The sequence below is a fragment of the Elephas maximus genome, chromosome 9 (genome assembly GCF_024166365.1).
Source record: "Elephas maximus indicus isolate mEleMax1 chromosome 9, mEleMax1 primary haplotype, whole genome shotgun sequence".
NCBI lineage: Eukaryota > Metazoa > Chordata > Mammalia > Proboscidea > Elephantidae > Elephas > Elephas maximus.
Genome location: NC_064827.1, coordinates 26,541,733 through 26,561,818, shown reverse-complemented (window position 1 = coordinate 26,561,818; position 20,086 = coordinate 26,541,733). Strand labels below are relative to the sequence as shown.

The window sequence follows — 20,086 nt, the reverse complement described above, 5'->3', positions numbered from 1 at the left end:
GAATGAGTGTACATTAATGATGAGGTTTTTCAATAGTTTGATTTAAATGTAGGTCATGTACTTAACTATTAAACATTTTAAAATACTTCAAGTAAAATTTCATAATCAATGTTGTAAATCATGGTATCATCCTCAGTCCTGTACAAGGAGAATATGGGTTTAAGAATGATTTTTAGTGGTACGTGTGAGATTTGTCCAGGGTTAGTGAACACTTGAAGAGAACTCCCTGTGTACAATTTTTTTTCTTGTTGGGCGGGCGGGTGCTACGAATTGAATTGTGTCCCCCCAAAATATGTCTATTAACTTGGCTAGGTCATGCTTCCCAGTATTGTGATTGTCCACCATTTTGTCGTCTGATGAGATTTTCCTATGTTGTAAATCCAATCATTATGATGTTAATGAGATGTGGGTCAGCAGTACTTATACTGATGAGATCTACAAGATTGGGTTGTGCCTTATGAAAATCTCTTTTGAGATATAAAAGAAAGAAATGAGCAGAGAGGTGGCGGGACCTCGTACCACCGAGAAAGCATCACCGGGAGCAGAGCACGTTCTTTGGACCTGCAGTTCTTGCGCAGGGAAGCTCTTAGACACAGGGAAGGTTGATGATGAGGACCTTCCTCCAGAGCTGACAGAGAGAGAAAGCCGTTTCCTGGAGCTGGCACCTTCAATTTGGACTCGAAGCCTACTAGACTGAAAAAATAATTTTCTCTTTGTTAAAGCCATCCACTTGTGGTATTTTCTGTCACAGCAACACTAGATGACTAAGACAGGGCGTGTAAAACCCAGGACTAAAATCAGCGTCCATTTAATGAGCTTTTCTTTCTTTTTTTTTTTTTTAAATTCCCTTTGTTATTGCTCCTTTGGAATATGGGTTTTCTCTCTTTCTATTTGCCCCATGGCCTTATTTTGCCTCTTGTTATATTTGCCAGGTAACTTGGTCAATTGTTCCAAACGAGAACAGCTAATAGATTTATTGATTAGTCTTGTGTGTAGATCTCTTAAGGAGCCCTCGTAGCACAAAAGTGAAGTGCTGGGCTGCTAACCTACAGGTTGGCAGCTTGAACCCAAGAGCTGATCTGCAATAGTCAAAACCTGGCATTCTGTTACCAGAGAGATTTCATCCTAGGAAACCCTATGGGGCAGTTCTACTCTGTCCTATAGGGTCTCTGTGAGTTGGTATACAACAACGTAGATCTTTTGCGAGGTGCAGTAAATATTACCTAATGAGACAATGTGTGGTTTCCTAACGTCGTTTTGTGAAAAGATTTTCAGTTCACGTAAACTTGCAGAGTTTAAGCCAGCAGTGCCTTATACCAAAGCTAAGAAGACCTCAGGTTTAGAGATAACACAATCATCTGTTTGAGTAGTGCTTTGGAACTCACCCAGAATACTTTCAAATGCACTGCCAGTTAATCTTCAGATATGAAAATGGTAAGAATAATAAAAAAAAAAAAGTCCCTGATAAAAATCCTTTTTTTCTAAATTATCTTATTTTATGTACTTTAGCTGTACTTTTCAACAGAAATATTTATAATTTACTTATTTTAATTGTATGTTTTCTCCCTTTTTCTATAGTTAATGGAAAGAAACTAGTAATTGGGAGATTCGTCTTACTGTCCACTGTATCACTTAAGAGCCGTGTAACACACATAGAAATGTTGCTGAACACCAGTCTTGAAACAAATAATAATGCCTGTTGTTATGTCCACATTAGAGGGTTATAGTATGGACCATGTGTCATATACATCAAAGTGTTCATTCATTTATTAAGACCAAATATGTGCGTAAAACATTTTATAAGATACTAGAAAAGCAGTTTTTGCAGTGGCAAGAGTTATACAAATATAAGAGGGAAATGTGTGGGTATTTTTCTGAGGCCATAGATGACCATCTTTTTTTTTTTTTTTTTTACCTTTTACTTCTATCAGGCACAGTAACATTTGCCTTATATTTATTATTTTATTTAATTCTTTTCATACTCTTATGATGTCATTGTCACATCAATTTATAGATGAGGAAAGGGGCTCAAAGAATCATTGTTTTCCCTCAAATGCTTTATATGCACCCATTATTTGCTAGTATACATTGTAAAGGAGTTTCTAGGTGGTACAAAGGGCTAACATGTTCAGCTGCTAACCAAAAGATTGGAGGTTTGAGTCCACCCACTGGTGCCTAGGAAGAAAGACCTGGTGATCTTCAAAAAATGAGCTATTGAAACCCCTAGAGAGCAGAGTTTTTATCTGATACAGATGGTGACTTAGTTATCTAGTACTGATATTACAGAAACACCACAAGTGGATGGCTTTAACAAAGAGATATTTATTTTTTCACTGTCTAGTAGGTTAAAGTCCAAATTCAGGGCGTCGGCTCCTAGGGAATGCTTTCTGTCTCTGTCAGCTCTGGAGGAAGGTTCTTGTCCTCAATCTTCCCCTGGTCAAGGAGCTTCTCAGGCGCAGGGACCCCATGTCCAAAGGACACACTCTGCTCCTGATGCTGCTTTCTTGGTGGTATGAGGTCCCCAGCTCTCTGCTTGCTTCCGTTTCTTCTTATCTCTGGAGAGATGAAAGGTGGTACAGGCCACATCCCAAGGAAGCTCCCTTTGCATTGGATCAGGGAGGTGACCTGAGTAAGGCTGGTGTTACAATCCCACCCTAATCCTCTTAACATAAAATTACAATCACAGAATGGAGGACAACCACACAATACTGGGAATCATGCCCTAACCAAGTTGATACACACATTTTTGGGGGGGACATAATTCAATCCATGACAGATGGGCTCATCGTGAGTTAGAATCTGCTTGATGGCAACTCTGGTATACATTGTAAACCAAACAGATGTGTCCCCCCCCCCCCCCGCCCCCTTGTGGAGCTTAAGTTCTGGTGGAGAAGAGAGACCGTAATCAAATAGTTGCACAGATAAGTGTGCTATTCACAACCTGTAGTAAGTGCTATGACAGATCTATTTTGATACAAGAGAGTATTGGGGATCTCATATTGAATGGAAGATGAGGGAAACTTCCTTTAGGAATGGAAGCGATATTTGAGTTGGAATCTGACGTTTGAGCAGGAGGTAACAAAGCATGGTGGAGGCTGGAAGATGGGCAGGTGGAGAACATTCCCTTGACAAAACAGTAATGAGAAGGGCCAGTGACAGAGAGGGCAGTAGCTAAACCAATGAAGATCAATATCCACTATTTTTACTCTAGCACAAAGGGCTGATACCCACTGCCATCGAGTTGATTCCAACTCATAGTGACCCCATAGGGTTTCCAGGGCTTTAAATCTCCAGGAGCAGACTGCCACATCTTTCTCCTGCTGAGCCACTGGTGGTTTTGAACCACAACCACCAGCCTTTTTTTTTTTTTAGCAATCATCCGCTTTAACCACTGCACCAGCAGGGCTCCTTAGAAAGGGCTGATAGGAGGGTAAAATAACCCTAGTGAGACAAATGCCATGCATCCATTATTTTTACTCTAGAGAGGATTAGTGGTTCAGTGGTAGAATTCTCGCCTTCCACGCAGAAGGCCCGAGTTTGATTCCAGACCAGTGCACCTCATGGCACAGCCACCATCCGTCACTGCGGGCTTGCGTGTTACTAGGATGCTGAACGAGTTTCAGCTGAGCTATCAGACTAAGATGGACTAGGAGGAAATGCCTGATGCTCTGCTCCTGAGCATCAGCCAGAAAACCCATGAATCACAATGGTCTGGTCTGCCACTGATCATTTTTGGAAGAATTCTTTTTAGAGGAAAGCAGAATGTCAGTGATGGCTCTACCCCACGACCACCTAGCTGCAAATGGGATTATAACTCAAGATTCCCAGTGAGTGGGTGGAGAGCTCACACAGACCTGGGTTGGAGCTTTGGATCTGTGACTTAACTAGTTGAGTGATGTCAGCTAGGTACTCAATTTTTCTATAACTCAGTTTCCTTATTTGTGAAATTGAGGTAATACCAGTACCAATGGGTATATTCTGAGGATTAAGAGAACTGTGTTTGTAAATTGCTTAACATAGTGTCTGGAAAATCTCAAATATTCAGTAAATCTAGCTATTATTAATAATAAGTCAAAGTTTTTATTATAAATAGAAAATCCTGGGCTTTGCGAAAGGAAAAGATAGAGGAATAAATGGGGAAATCTAGTTCTTCTTAAACCTGTTGAAGGCATATTTTTTAGGGTCTCACCTCTAAACCTACCACCCACTAACCTCCGAATGTGAAGCTTTTGAGCACTGGGAGTATGTAACCTACTTCCTGCCGCTTAATACGGTGTCTGCCTCAAAAATGAAGGTTTTGGATGATGATAATATTTGAAGCTGTTAGGATGGCATGAATTGGGGGATCAAAGAATGAATAGTTGGCTGTGGGAAACACCTGTATTTGTTTACAGTATAGAAAGAGTGAGAAGTTGATGCCAGAAAACTAGGATAGTCAGTGTCTCTGCAGTCTAGACAGGAAGAAGAGTTAGTGCTGCAAGCTGCATTGAGAGCTGGGAGAACAAGGAGACTAGAAAAAGTGACCAGATGTCATGAGTACATTGCCTCTGGGAGAGGGTGTTTTCAGAAAAGTGTGTGGGCAGAATCCAGATTGCAAAATTAAAACGTAGGTGGTAGTAAGGAAGTGGAAACAGTGGGCTCTGGGCCTATGGATTTTTCTTTCAATAAATCCATGGTAAACATAAGCAGGAGGGATAATTATTTTTAAAAAGGTATGTTGTCGTTGTCTGTTGCCAAAGGGTTAGCTGCAACTCATGGCAACCTTATGTACAACAGACTGAAATGTTGCCTGATCCTGAATCATCGTCAACGATCTTTGATATGTTTGAGTGCATTGTTGAAGCTATTGTGCCAGTCCATCTCATTGAGGGCTTCCTTCATTTTCACTGACCCTCTATTTTACCCACTATGGTGTCCTTTTCTAGTGATTGGTCTTTTCTCATGGTATGTCCAAAGCAAGCAAGACGAAGTTTTGCCATCTTTGTGTCTAAGGAGCATTCCAATTGTATTTCCTGTACATTTTGGTTGTAAATTGCAGGCTTAAGAAAATTTGCTGTAATTTTTGTTGCTGCTGGGGAACTGAGGAAGAGCTGGTTGTGTAAGAATTGAGGGCAGAGTTACAAGGGACTATTCATGAGGCAGCATCTTAGAGGAGTTGAGAGCCCCTGTTACCCATATCCTTGTTTCGAAGTATAAACCTGCTTAGTGATCTCTGCATACATAGGGTGGAACAATATGACTACCCAGGGTCTGATCTTGGTGATCCCTTTTTGCCTCTTCATTCTAACCTCTGGAACAGTACCTGATGACCAAACAAATAAGTGGTGTAACTGTTGATGTTTACTTTCCACATACCTGACGACTGTGATTCTTTTTCATTTTGGGCTTTTTATTTCCTTCTCTGAGTTTACGTAATCTAAACTTTTTAAGCCATTGCTCTGTGATTTTAAATGTTTTTATAGTTCAGAGAATGTAATAGATAACAGCTTGGTGTTGTTTACAGTACTCAGTAGAGAGTGAGAGGCACTCAAAAGTTTGCTGAATGAAGAAGTGAATGAGCTCATTAAAATGAAAACATATTTGTTTCTGCTCTTCCCAACTATCTCATTGTAAAGCATGTGTGTTTTTGATGCTTAACTGCCTTTGATAGTTTTGTGATAATTTATTTTTTTAAAGTGTGAGTGAGTTGGCAAGTGGTCACATTGGTTCTGTTTTATTGTGAATAAATAGTATGTCAAAGTCTTAGACGCTATTTCAAAAATGTTATTTAGAATAAAACTTCCTTTGAAGCCACAATAGTTTCTTACTCAAAATATTTATTTAGACCATACTGTTTAAATATGTATAATTCCCTTGAGGAACAATTGTAGTCTATATAAATCTGAATTTAAAACAAATAGACCTTCTGGAATTCATAGAAATACAAAATTGGTATTCCAGTACTTTAATGTTTATATACAAAAGGAATTGAGGTGTTCCAATATTTGTGTGTTTAGGTACAAAAAAAGTAGAATTTATGAAAAATGACAATCTGAAAAGTATAATTTCCAAATGTGTAAAGCTATTTAGTACAGCTATTTAGGAAGAGAAAAGTATTTGAATATAAGCTAGTTTAAAGTAGGTGAAAGAATGATTCAACCAGTGAACAAATAAATATACATCAAACAAAACAAATCTACAATCCCTTAATTTGTTCTGGTCTTTGAATATAGCTGTAACTAAAGTTTAAAGAAAATATGCTTTAAACATAATGCAAAATAAGGCTATTTGTGTAAAATTCCAAATACTTCCATAGTAATGATTTAAAGTATGTCTGTCTTTTATGCTAGTGTTAAAATATGTCCTCGAAAGATCATCTCTTTTTATTGGTCACATTTTGATTTTGGTAAAGCCAGGGTGGTATTTTGTTAGCATTCCTGAAATCCTTTATTATTGCACTTTTAATGTCAGCGCCATATATGTTTGAATGTGTTAAACATTTATTATAAAAAGTTAGTGTAGCTATTTAGATAAGTAAATCTGCATGGGCATTATAGTTTATAAAGTGCCTCGCTATTTAGTAGAAACACTGTTTGCTAAATTTTGTTGTTGTTGTTAGTGTCCACTTAAATTGGGAATTCATTAACTAATGGACATTTTATTTGAAGAACTAACTACTAACCAGTGAAGATCTGATATATTGCTGTTGGAAAGGCAATAATAACTTTTGGGAGAAATATTTCTCCTTACAACCTACGCATACTTATTAGTCTCGCTTAGTCAGCATTTCTTTTGGTGTCCTTATCTCATTACTAATTCCTTTAATCACTAATACATATAGGAAAGTTTTACATAATTAGACCCATGACATTGTAAGTTGTTGTTAGGTGCCATCCAGTCGGTTCTGATTCATAGTGACCGTATGTATAGCAGAACTAAACACTGCCCGGTCCTGCGCCATCCTCATGATCATTATTATGCTTGAACCCATTGTTGCAGCCACTGTGTCAGTCCATCTTGTTGAGGGTCTTCTCTTTTTGCTGCCCCTCAACTTTACCAAGCATGATGTCCTTTTACAGGGACTGATCCATCCTAATAACATGTCTAAAGTATGTGAGATGTAGTCTCACTATCTTTGCTTCTAAGGAACATTCTGGAAATATTTCTTCCAAGACAGATCTCTTTGTTCTTTTGGCAGTCCATGGTATATTCAGTATTTTTCTCCAACACCACAATTCAGAGGTGTCCATTCTTCTTTGGTCTTCCTTATTAAAATGTTAGGCAGATTATCAAATTGAGTATTCCCCTAGAAGTAACAGAGGAACAAGTTTGGGAAGGAGGTGAAGAAAGGAAGGATTCACTAGTGAGAACTCCAACATCAGATATTGAATAAAGACTCATAGGTGTAATGTTAACTAAAAAAAAAAAAATGTTAACTAATGAAAGAGAAATAAACTTACCTAATCCAAATTGTAGGGAGCAGTAAAAGCCTATCCAGTCTATTCCTTCTGAATGGACTTTGGCTCAAACTGTTAACAATATCTAAAATACTATTACTAATGAGGTCATTTATATAAAAAAATACAAGTGGATTCAGGAATATGAGCATCGGGACTTGTGAATGTAGCTTTCAGGCATAGATCTATAGTTTCGGGTATCAGATTTTTTTTTTTTTCCATGCCCACCCTCCCCACCCTAAAATCAGTAGTCATTGATTGCATCTACATCTGTACAGAGATTTTTTCCTGGCAGTTCAGGTATTACAGTAGATTCTTAATTTGTGAATGATCGGACTAAATCCCTCTGTCTTCAAAATTTCCATGCCAATTAGAACTAAATGCATGAGATAAATTTATTAACTACAGCCTAGGAGCATAGGTCAGCCTTAGCACAATTTTTAAGCACAGGTTTTTACCCACAAAAAGTTACACTCCATTTATGCTAATTTTCTTTGGATTCACTTTATAATATAAACTGGTGAGGTAATTTTTTAAAGTACTTGTAAGGAAATGAAAGATTTTTAGTGTGTTTTTCAGTTTTGGTAAAATGCAATTTTACTGTTCCAGATAGAATATGTGCACATAAATGGCTTTTTTCTGTTCTTTTTCAGATCCAAAAACAAAACTTACTTTCTTGCATCACATTAAAAAGAGGATAGCTTTGTCCTTCAAAAGAGGAGTGAAAGTGGAATTATATATGCAGAAAAAAAAAAAAGAAATTGACAAGTGATAAATAACAAGAGAAATAGGCTGGGTCTTATTGGGACAATGGGGGTGTCTTTCACAGTGTTTCTGAAAGATAAATCATTAAATGAAATTCATCTGAAGAAAAATTATATTCCAATAATAATACCTGAAGTCCACATTTTAATTTACAGAACACTTTCACAAACATTTCACTTGAACACTGTATTAGAACATATGTTTTTTGCCTTATTGCCAAATGGATAAACTTTAATGGGAATATGTATTAGCAGCAATATTTTTTTTACTTTTCTTTTAGATACCTGGTGTTATAAATCCAGCATCTTATAGAACGTGGTAATCCTTTATTCTTGTTCCACTGGGTCTGCAGTTCTAATTTAAAGCTTACATATGAATGACATAAAACATTATATTAGTGATTGAATTTGGTTGCATTTTTTGTAAGAGGTTTAGATAGTATCAAAATTTGTTTTTAAAACTCTCCAGGCCTGCACCAAGTTAAAGCTTATAAAAATGGAAATGAGTATTGTTTATTAAAATGGAGAAAAAATATGGTCCCTTTGAACGGATGCTGATACTTTTTTTTTCTATTTTTCAGGCCATCCGCTGTACACTGGTAAACTGCACGTGTGAATGTTTTCAGCCGGGGAAGATTAACCTGAGGACTTGCGATCAGTGTAAACATGGCTGGGTGGCACATGGTGAGGAGAATCTGGGCTTTTCTTCCAGCTCTTGCTATGTTCGTGTGAATGTGTGTGTTTTTTTTAGAGCAGTCACTGGCCTGGAGAAGAGAGGGGTCAGCTGTGCTCCAAGTGTTAGTTAACATTCAGCCAGTGACTCTCAAAGAGCGTATTCTCGGCTCCAAGAAGTAGTGCTAGTGAGCAGCTCTCACAGAAGGGCAAGATGTTTTTAGGACAGTTGGGCCGTGGGGCTCTTATTGAACATAGCAGCAGCCAGCAAGCACCAGCCCTGATGGAAACTCAAACATACCACAGTTGGCCTTTCAGGGCCGAGACCTTGGAGGGAAGCTGGCAAATCCTCTTTGCTTGGGAGAGCTCCCTGATGACTGCTTACCCTTGTCATATGCCTTCAAGCTGAGTTTTTCCTCCCAGATGTTAAATATTGTATGGTCTAAGGTGGGTGAGAAAGTGAAGGGGAACATTATTTGGCTGATATCTGAAAAAAATAATCTGTAAATACTCCTTTTATTGTGCATTGGGTTTGGAGTTGGACGGTGCATGTCGAGGGTGGAGGTGACCCAGAGTGAGGGCTGGGAGTGTTGAGGCCTTTTGCCAATGCACATAGCTGTTCCATCAATGTGCACTGATTCTATTCTTATGTATGGTTTGAGTTTATTATGTTTAGGGAAACGTAGACTTGGGAATAACCAGAGATTATCTTCATCTCCTAGAGAGTTTTTCTTTACTTCTAGACTGTAGAATTTAAAAATATAGGTAATGTTTTTAAAAGGAATCCTGGCTTGAGGTTTTTTGACAGCCTCGGGTATTGGCTCTTAAGTGGACATATTCTTCATTCCCGAGTAGTGCCAAATATCCAGTGGGTTGTATTTTTATAAATGTCATGTTATTCTAGCAAGATCTAAGGTAACAACACAGGGCAGTGCCTTGAAATGCTTTTAATTTATCATGTACTGTTGCTTGTTAGAGCATGTGTCTTGGAGTTGCAGGGACATTTCAGCCGTGTGTTCCTGAGAAAAGGGGGCAGATACAGTAGTGTGAAGGGAATACACTAGAAGGAGTATGCTTAGCAGACATAGCCACAATCCGGCAATCCTTCTGTGTGCCCCCAGGAGTGGAACTCCTTCCTGCATCTGTAGCAACTCCTAGTTCAGGCTTGAGCAAGGAATGAGCTGTTGTTACTCTTGCAGTCTTTGTGTGTTACTGCATTCAACGATTTAATTTCTTCACAGATGTCCTTCTTTCCCTGAAGTGCAGTATTGGCTCTGCTAGGTAATAGGTAAAGAGCATATACCACAAGCCTGTCCAGCCCCATGAGGTTGCTGGAGGCAGGAGTAGCATGGATAATTCTGGGGTCAAATCCTGGCTCTGCCTATGGCATGTTACTTAACATCTATAGATCTCAGGTTTTTTATCTGCAAAATAGCATTATCAATAACTGCTTTGCAGGGTTATTATGAGAATTAAAGATAAAATATATAAAGCCTTCAATTATATATGCTGAAAATAACCAGCAAGATGACGGATGAGCAGAAATGGATGGCCAGTAATTAGACAAAGGACTTTTCATTTATTCACTCATATTTTCCAAAGCCGTCTTGTGTTACTACCATCCGTCTATCATGGTAGACTTGTGAGTATAAAAGTTTACTGTGCCACCTGGAGTTTGTTTCCCTCCAACTTCCATGTGTGTATTACATTAGTCGTGTAATGGGTGGGGGAAGCAGTATTTCTTCCTTCCTGAACAACATAAATTGTTCTTGGCCAATGGTGGTTGCTCAGGCTTTCTGAAGGATGTGACGTTTACCGAATTTGAGGAAGATATTTCTGTTATACCAGACTATGTTTTTCCTGTTGTACCTTTAGAAATTCTGTGTTTCTGGGATATTAATGCTGAGTTGTCCTAGATCTAAGAAAAATGAAATACAGTCCTTGCCTCCACTATCATTACTACCTTGACCTCTTCCCCACAACAAGAGCATATCTGTACACAACTCAAAATACCTATATGCAGGTATGCAAATTCTACCCTTCCCCATTCATTAGGGTGTGTAGCACAGTGAGGGCTGGCTTTTTTAGCCTTTTAGTTGGCAGTATGTTAAGAGCACCCACTCATTTAGCCCCCAGCATTTCAACTAATTGCTTTGTTCCCTCCCCTTGTACAGAAACCCTGAAATTATGTCTCCATTATTACTTCTCAGAGGGGAAACAAGCAGTCTTCTTGGCTGCATTACAAAGTACAGTGTCCTATGTGTGAGGCAAGGAGGAAGTGACTTGGTTTTTTTAGTGTGTAATTTTTCTCTGAAAGTAGATAGAACAGCAACAAGACTACCAGGATATATTTTGTAGAGTTGTTTCATAGTGGCACTGAACACTCTTCACCTATTATAGAGCTATAAAAAATAATATTTTAATACCTGCTACTAAAAATTATCCAAATACCAAGTTCAGGTGTTCTTTTAAAAAGAAGAGGTTTTAATGTAAAACCATATTCTGCACACAGTCTTCAGACTATGTGTTGGTCTCTTTTGAATAAATGACTTCACGTATCTCCTTTGTGCCTTTATTTTCTTCATAGGATTTTGGATTTTATGGGTTATTATATGTCAAATATAATACATATATTTAATATATACATACATTATATTTGTGTTGTCTCTGTGTTCTGGGTGTGTGTGTGTATACATACACACACACACACACACACACAGAGTCTTCATTGTTTTACATATTGCTTCTCAAGCCTGCTTGAGTTATTGACATTAGCTGCTTTATAAAAATTTTGAGAAAAATGTTTTAAAAATCAAGGAGGAGAATGATTAACTCGTTATACTATAACACCAAGATTTCGAAATTACTCATTGAAATGCGTTACTGTTCACAAGTTACTTCCTTGAAGTCTTTAGCACCACTGAGTTAAGGAAGGAAGAGTTCCTTGAATACCAATAGGTATTTTCCACTGATGAAATGAAGAATTTCCTACCATCCCCTCCCCAAATTAATGAATTTCAGTTCTTTCACTTTGAAAATTGAAAGCAGGACTTTTTTGAATTGAATTTTATGTAAGACAAGATTTTTTTTTTTTAGGTAAAGGATGGTAATGCTATGGTATATATTAATTTAGTTGATAGGCCAGAAATAGCCCAGAGTTGCCATTTTTAATTTTTGTCATGTTTCTGTTCAGAGTCCTTGGATAATGGACTCCAGCAAATTGCCCTTAAATCACATAACTGTATTTTTTAATCCCTGTTTTTATGGTCTTCCTAATACTTTTATTAACCTAAAACAGTTTGAGTGAGTCTTGAAAGAGTGAAAAATGTTTCCAACAAGTTCAATTTTTTTTGTTGAAAAGTGCCAGAGTAAGATATCAGGATAAGATCAAGTTCAGCAATGGACTTTTTTTGTGGTCATGTAAACACTTAGAAACAAAAACCAAACACGTTGCCGTCGAGTCGATTCCAACTCATAGGTGGTTAAGTGCTACGGCTGCTAACCTAAAGGTCAGCAGTTCAAATACACCAGGTGCTCCTTGGAAACTCTTCGGGGCAGTTCTACTCTGTCCTGTGGGTTCGCTATGAGCCACGTAAACACTTATGTTGGTAGAAATTCAGTTTGTTGGGTTTTGACCACCCTCTCCCCCGCCCCCACATACAAGAGTGTTAATCCTACCATTTGCAGAGTTGAGGCTTAAGTCAAGAATTTTCCATAGTTTTAGAAATTGGCAGTGGTGGGTAAGGTGGGTAGGAGGAAGAGTACTTCTATTCATCATTATTTTCTTGAAGAACCTCTGCTTATAATGAGAAGTGTTACCAATAAGAATTTGTTGCCTTTGTGAAATTGGAGGCATGTTGTAACGGTTGATAACACTGTACTAAACTATATTTGTTATTTGTGAATTAATTTTAACATCTATAGTACAGATGAAGATTTTATTTCTAAACAATTAAATTAAGGTAAATGAAAACATAGTTTAAGGAATTATTTAATGACAGCCCAAGACAAATGGAAAATTATTATTATTGTTATTATTATTTTCTTGGATGGTATGTATTTTATGGAAACCCTGGTGGCACAGTGGTTAAGAGCTACAGCTGCTAAACCCTATAGGGCGGTTCTGCTCTGTCCTTTAGGGTTGCTATGAGTCGGAATCGACTTGACGGCAATGGGTTTTTGTTTTTTGGTATATATTTTATTAGCGTAATTGATAAAAGAAGTGTGCAGATTTTTGGAAGGTAATTTATTTTCCTTTATTAGATCAATTATTTTCACTTCTGACAAAGCCTGTTTTTAAAACTCTGTTAAAAAAAACAAAAATAATTCCATGCTTCCTAGGTATGTATGGTCAGTTTTTGGCAAGGATATGAAATGGATGAACACAAACATATTACGTAGTTTAAATGAACCCCACAGCAGCTTTCTTGGTACAAATACTTTTCATTATAGAATACTTTGACTTTAAACCAAAAGGATGTGCCATGCCAACAAACTTGCGTAAATGCTAGACTTCTCATTCATTTTCAAGCAATGTGAATGAATACTAGTATTATTGGTACTTCCTTTGGCCAAGGTCTGCCTGCAAAAGTGCTTCTTGCACTGGAAAACTTGAGTCTTTTTCTTTATTATTTTCTGTAAATGTGATTTCCCTTCCTTCCTTGCAGTTCATTCAAGGGGAGAGACAGTTTAATAATTATATTAATATAATATGTATTAAAATAATTAGGTTAAATATTTGCTCATCACTCTAGCTGTCTTCTTGTATGTATTTTATCCAAGCTACTCAGATTTTTTCTCTATGTAAAATGTGGGCAGGCTTGCCCTGGATCATCTGAACCATAAGTCAGTAGATACTTATTAAATATATTGTAGGGGACCCTGGCAAGTATCCTTTAGCTCTTTAGTTGTGTACCACAGAAAATAGCAAGGAGTATAAAGTTGATATAATGCCATATACCTCCCAGCTTTATGGTTTAATGTACCGTAAGACTTAATATTCGTATAACCCATTAATTTCAAACCTTTATTTTTTATAATTCACTGGAAGTAATTTTTTTTCTTTTTTTCTCCAGTGTCACTGAGTTTGAATTCTTAGCTCTTACTTGGCATATCTTACCAGACTAAGGGTCTTTATAGAGACCCTCATGTAAATAGAGCTGTCAGATAAGATATACGCATTTAAATTTGAATTTCAGATAAACAATAAGTTTTAGGTAAGTATGTTCTATGCAAATTTAACTGATGTCCTGTTTTTTTTTGTTTGCTTGTTTTTTGTTTTGCTAAGTCTGGCAATCCCTAAGTCAGACTCAAATAGCATAATTAAGTCGTAAATCAAGACCTTTGGTTCTGAGTATTCTTTATGAAAAATCTTTTGATATTATCAGTCCCACATGTAGAATCATGAGATCTTAGTGTTTTATTTATACATTCTTCAAAGACGTTGGAGTCATGGTACCTAATAAGGGTTCAAAAACCAGTAATTTTTCATTTTCTCCTATGAAAGATCACATGTCTTTATCATTTGCCCCAATCTTTGCTCTGCTTATGAGTTGTCTAAACATCTTTAGAAGTAGTTTGTCCCCAACTGGTAGCACTAAATATTTTCTCTGAAAAACCGGTATAGCTAAAGTGATAGTGACCTTTCCTTCCCCATCTCTTTTCTTCCCTAGCCTTCTCCCCTTCCACACCATATAGAAAGTACTCTATCACAAGCAAGAAAACATGTCATTTCTATGACTTCATGCTCATTCTCAGTGAATCAGCAGCAGTTTCTATACAGTAATTTTTCAAAATAAGGAGAAGAGGGTGGAAGAACCTGGTTTCCTCTGACAAAGGGAGATAACCTTCCAGGTGTTCCCCTCTGACGAGCACAGAGCTCTGGCCTCCCTTTTACTGACATGGAGATTGGCCCACTAAGAGTGAATTATGCACTTGGAGAAAATTGTTGCAGAGGGAGGGGTGCTCGGGACTTGGTGAACAGTGTAACAGTGGTACTACTTTAAGACCTTCCCAGGACGGAGAAGTAAACACAGGGTGAGCAATGGCAAAGTAAGAACTTGATCCTTCTGGGAAGTTGCAGATGGTCATTTGTCTAGGACTTTGGTTAGAAACATGTGGATAGAAACACCACAGTCATCGTCCCCTGGTGCACTGGTTTGGAAAAGCTGGGAACTAATATAGAAGTGTATCTCTTCAGAGGAATTTTTCTTTCTAGTAGGTTTAGTTCTTCCCGATTGTGATTCTGAAACCTGGCTGTGCCTAACTGTAAAATACCATTTTATACAGAAAAACCGGCTTTTACTTATCTCCTAGCTCTGGTGAGGCAGCTGAGTCCTGGTCTCTCCATGGGCAAAGTCCTTGAAAGTTTCTCACTTTTATTTTACAGAGCAAATACAAGGCTGTTTTCCTGCTTGGCATGGGAGTCTTCTCTGTTTGACCCCAGGGCATGGTGTCCTCTTTTGCCTCTCCTTTATTCCCTGATCATCACCTCTGATAAGCTTTAAAGGGAGGACATCCTTACAAATGCAAAGGTTTGGTGCTTGATTAATGGAGTTAACTGTATTCTTTTTGTGTCCCTGAGCTGCTTATTTTGATTTGTTTTTCAGCCTGCCCAAGTCTGGGGTGATACTTTGAACTCTTTTAAGTTTTGTTTTTTTTCTTTCTCTCTTTCTTTTAATCACAGCACAAACAGTCTCACTCTCTTAAAGTCCTAGGCCCTCTGCCTATCATCCCCTTCCAGATTTTTTCTAATTCATTCCTTTGCAGTCGGAACTTAAGGTAAATCTGGTAAGTCTTGGCCACTAAAGTCTAATCAATGCCAGTCCACTGCCAAAGAGTTTCTGGAGAGGATCTTGTTAGCTATTGTTGTGTTGGTTCCCAGCTCATGGCAACCCTACGCACAACGAAATGAAACACTGCCTGGTCTTGTGTCTGGTCCCCGTGATCAGTTGCAGATTTGACCATTGTGATCCATAGGATTTTCATTGGCCAATTTTCGGAAATAGATGACCTGAACTTTCTTTCTAGTCTGTCTTTCTTCCTAGTCTGTCTTGGTCTGGAAGCTTCATTAAAACCTGTTCAGCATCAAAGCAGCACACGAGCCTCCGCTGACAGACAGGCGGTGGGTTGCACATGAGATGCTTTAACTGGCACAGAACCTAGGTCTCCTGGATGGAAAGCTAGAATTCTACCATTACCGCTAAACCATGGAAGCCTGCGGAGAGGATCTTACATTGAAACATGCAGATTGCAGGCCCCATTGTATGGAGAGATTTCAGGTCAGTTTACATGAATGGGAGGCAATGTAGACTAGCAGGTGAGAGTGCAGCTCTTGAGTGAGACTGTGTCCACACCCTGCTTCTACCACCAACTGTCCCTAGAACCTTGGCCAAGTGAGACACTCTCTGTTTTCTTATCTATGAAATATGGATAATGAACCCTTTACTCATAGGGTTCTTCCTAGGATTAATTGAGATAATTTAGGTGCCTCGTATATAGGAAATACTTGATAAATGTTAGTTGTTGTGATTACAAAACTCTTACAAGAATAAAACTTCCATCTTAAAGACACAGACATATCATAATATAGTTTGGTGGTTAAAAGTTGTGGGTGGCCAGGCCAGTGGTCAAATTCCATCTTTTCCTTTTCTTAATAATGTGTCTATGCTCCAGTTCTTTTCTTTCTAAATTTAAATAATAGGAATATACCTAAATGTCACCCATGGAGAACAGGTTTCAGCTGAGCTTCCAGGCTAAAACAGACTAGGAAGAAGGACCCAGCAGTCTAATTCTGAAAAGCATTAGCCAGTGAAAACCTTATGAATAGCCATGGAACATTGTCTGATATACTGCTGGAACGTGAGCCCCCCAGGTTGGAAGGCACTCAAAAGATGACTGGGGAAGAGCTGCCTCCTCAAAGTAGAGTCGACCTTAATGACGTGGATGGAATAAAGCTTTTGGGACCTTCATTTGCTGATGTGACTCAAAATGAGAAGAAACAGCTGCAAACATCCATTAATAATCAGAACTTGGAAAGTACGAAGTACGAATCTAAGAAAATTGGAAATTGTCAAAAATTAAATGGAACACATAGACATCGGTATCTTAGGCATTAATGAGCTGAAATGGACTGGTATTGGCCATTTTGAATCGGACAATCATATATATAAAAAAACTATGCTGGAAATGACAACTCGAAGAGGAATGGTGTTGCATTCATCGTGAAAAAGAACATTTCAAGATCTATCCTGAAGTACGACACTGTCAGTGATAGGATAATATCCATACGCCTACAAGGAAGACCAGTTAATACGACTGTTATTCAAATTTATGCACCAACCACTAGAGCCAAAGATGAAGAAATACAAGATTTTTATTAGCTGCTACAGTCTGAAATTGATCAAACATGCAATCAAGATGCATTGATAATTACTGGTAATTGGAATGCAAAAGTTGGAAACAAGGAAGAAGGATCAGTAGTTGGAAAATATGGCCTTGGTGACAGAAACCATGCCGGAGATCGAATGATAGAATTTTGCAAGACCACGGACTTCTTCATTGCAAATACCTTCTTTCACCAACATAAATGGTGACTATTATACACATGGACCTCGCCAGATGGAACACACAGAAATCAAATTGACTACATCTGTGGAAAGAGACGGTGGAAAAGCTCAATATCATCAGTCAGAACAAGGCCAGGGGCCGACTGTGGAACAGACCATCAATTGCTCATATGCAAGTTCAGGCTGAAACTGAAGAAAATCAGAGCAAGTCCACGAGAGCGAAAATATGACCTTGAGTATATCTCACCTGAATTTAGAGACCATCTGAAGAACAGATTTGATGCATTGAACACTAGTGACCGAAGACCAGACGAGTTGTGAAATGACATCAAGGACATCATTCATGAAGAAAGCAAGAGGTCATCACTGAAAAGACAGGAAAGAAAGAAAAGACCAAAATAGATGTCAGAGAAGACTCTGAAACTTGCTCTTGACTGTCGAGCAGCTAAAGCAAAAGGAAGAACTGATGAAGTGAAAGAACTGAACAGAAGATTTCAAAGGGCCTCTCGAGAAGACAAAATAAAGTATTATAATGATGTGTGCAAAGAGCTGGAGATGGAAAACCAAAAGAGAAGAACACGCTCGGCGTTTCTCAAGCTGAAAGAACTGAAGAAAAAATTAAAGCCTCGAGTTGCCATAGTGAAGGATTCCATGGGGAAAATATTAAATGATGCAGGAAGCATCAAAAGAAGATGGAAGGAATACATAGAGTCATTATACCAAAAAGAATTAGTCGATATTCAACCATTTCAAGAGGTAGCATATGATCAGGAACCGATGGTACTGAGGGGAGAAGTCCAAGCTGCTCTGAAGGCATTGGCGAAAAACAAGGCTCCAGAAATTGATGGAATATCAATTGAGATGTTTCAACAAGCAGATGCAGTGCTGGAGGTGCTCACTCGTCTATGCCAAGAAATATGGAAGACAGCTTCCTGGCCAGCTGATTGGAAGAGATCCATATTTATGCCTATTCCCAAGAAAGGTGATCCAGCCGAATGCGGAAATTATAGAACAATATCATACGCAAGCAAAATTTTACTGAAGATCTTTCAAAAACGGCTGTGGCAGTATATCGACAGGGAACTGCCAGAAATTCAGGCCGGTTTCAGAAGAGGACGTGGAACCAGGGGTATCATTGCTGATGTCAGGTGGATCCTGGCTGAAAGCAGAGAATACCGGAAGGATGTTTACCTATGTTTTAATGACTATGCAAAGGCATTCGACTGTGTGGATCATAACAAACTATGGATAACACTGCAAAGATTGGGAATTCCAGAACACTTAATTGTGCTCATGAGGAACCTTTATGTAGATCAAGAGGCATTTCTTTGGATAGAACAAGGGGATACTGATTGGTTTAAAGTCAGGAAAGGTGTGCGTCAGGGTTGTATTCGTTCAAATAATACGAGAAGCTGGACTATATGAAGAAGAACAGGGCATCAGGATTGGAGAAAGACTCATTAACAACCTGCGTTATGCAGATGACACAACCTTGGTTGCTGAAAGTGAAGAGGACCTTAAGCACTTTTAATGAAGATCAAAGACCACAGCCTTCAAGTATGGATTACACCTCAACACAAAACAAAAATCCTCACAACTGGACCAATGAGCAGCATCATGATAAAGAGAGAAAAGATTGAAGTTGTCAAGAATTTCATTTTACTTGGATCCACAATCAACAGCCATGGAAGCAGCTGTCAAGAAATCAAAAGACGCATTGCACTGGGCAAATCTGCTGCAAAGGACCTCTTCAAAGTGTTGAAGAAGAAAGATGTCGCCCTAAAGACTAAGGTGCACCTGACCCAAGCCATGGTATTTTCAATCACATCATATGCATTTGAAAGCTGGACAATGAATAAGGAAGACTGAAGAAGAATTGATGCCTTTGAATTGTGGTGTTGGCAAAGAATATTGAATATACCATGGACTGCCAAAAGAATGAACAAATCTGTCTTGGAGGAAGTGTGGCCAGAATGCTCCTTAGAGGCAAGGATGGCAAGACTGCATCTTACATACTTTGGACATGCTGTCAGGAGGGATCAGCCCTTGGAGAAGGACATCATGCTGGGCAGAGTACAGGGTCAGTGGAAAAGAGGGAGACCCTCAACGAGGTGGATCGACACAGTGGCTGCAGCAATGAGCTCAAGCATAACAATTGTGAGGATGGCGCAGGACCCGGGCAGTGTTTCGTTCTGTTGTGCGTAGGGTCGCTGTGAGTTGGAACCGACTCGACGGCACCCAAAAAGCACAACAACCTAAATGTCAGGGAGTCCCTAGGTGGTGCAAATGGTTAACACGCTCGGCTGCTAACCAAGAGGTTGGAGGCACCTCTGAAGTAAGGCCTGGTAAACAAACTTTTTAGGAAAAATCAGCCACTGAAAGTGGAATGGAGCACAGTTCTACTGTAACATCAGTATGCATTAGGTCAACTCAGCAGCAGTTGGTTAACTGGTTTACCTAAATTGCACAAGGGGGTTTTGAGGAGGATTAAAGAAAACAGTGGGTTTAGTCCCATATTTTGGCACAACGATATTAGCTGCTAATGTTATTAATATTAAAGTAATAAGTGATATTAAGTACTATCATTAATATTTAGAGTCTCACTTAAGGTGTGCATCCTCTTTCAAGGGTAAGTCTTCTTTAGTGC

General features: G+C 38.6%; 1 protein-coding gene across 18 annotated transcripts in view; it reads left to right on the top strand.

Annotated features, from left to right (window-relative positions):
- BNC2 (basonuclin 2) overlaps nt 1-20,086 on the top strand; it is a 487,890-nt gene that overhangs the window by 298,860 nt on the left and 168,944 nt on the right. For all 18 annotated transcript variants that reach the window (XM_049895253.1, XM_049895249.1, XM_049895248.1 and 15 more), the window contains one exon: nt 8,782-8,884. In XM_049895253.1, coding sequence (XP_049751210.1) covers nt 8,782-8,884 — 103 coding nt within the window. The remainder of the gene's footprint in view (nt 1-8,781; nt 8,885-20,086) is intronic.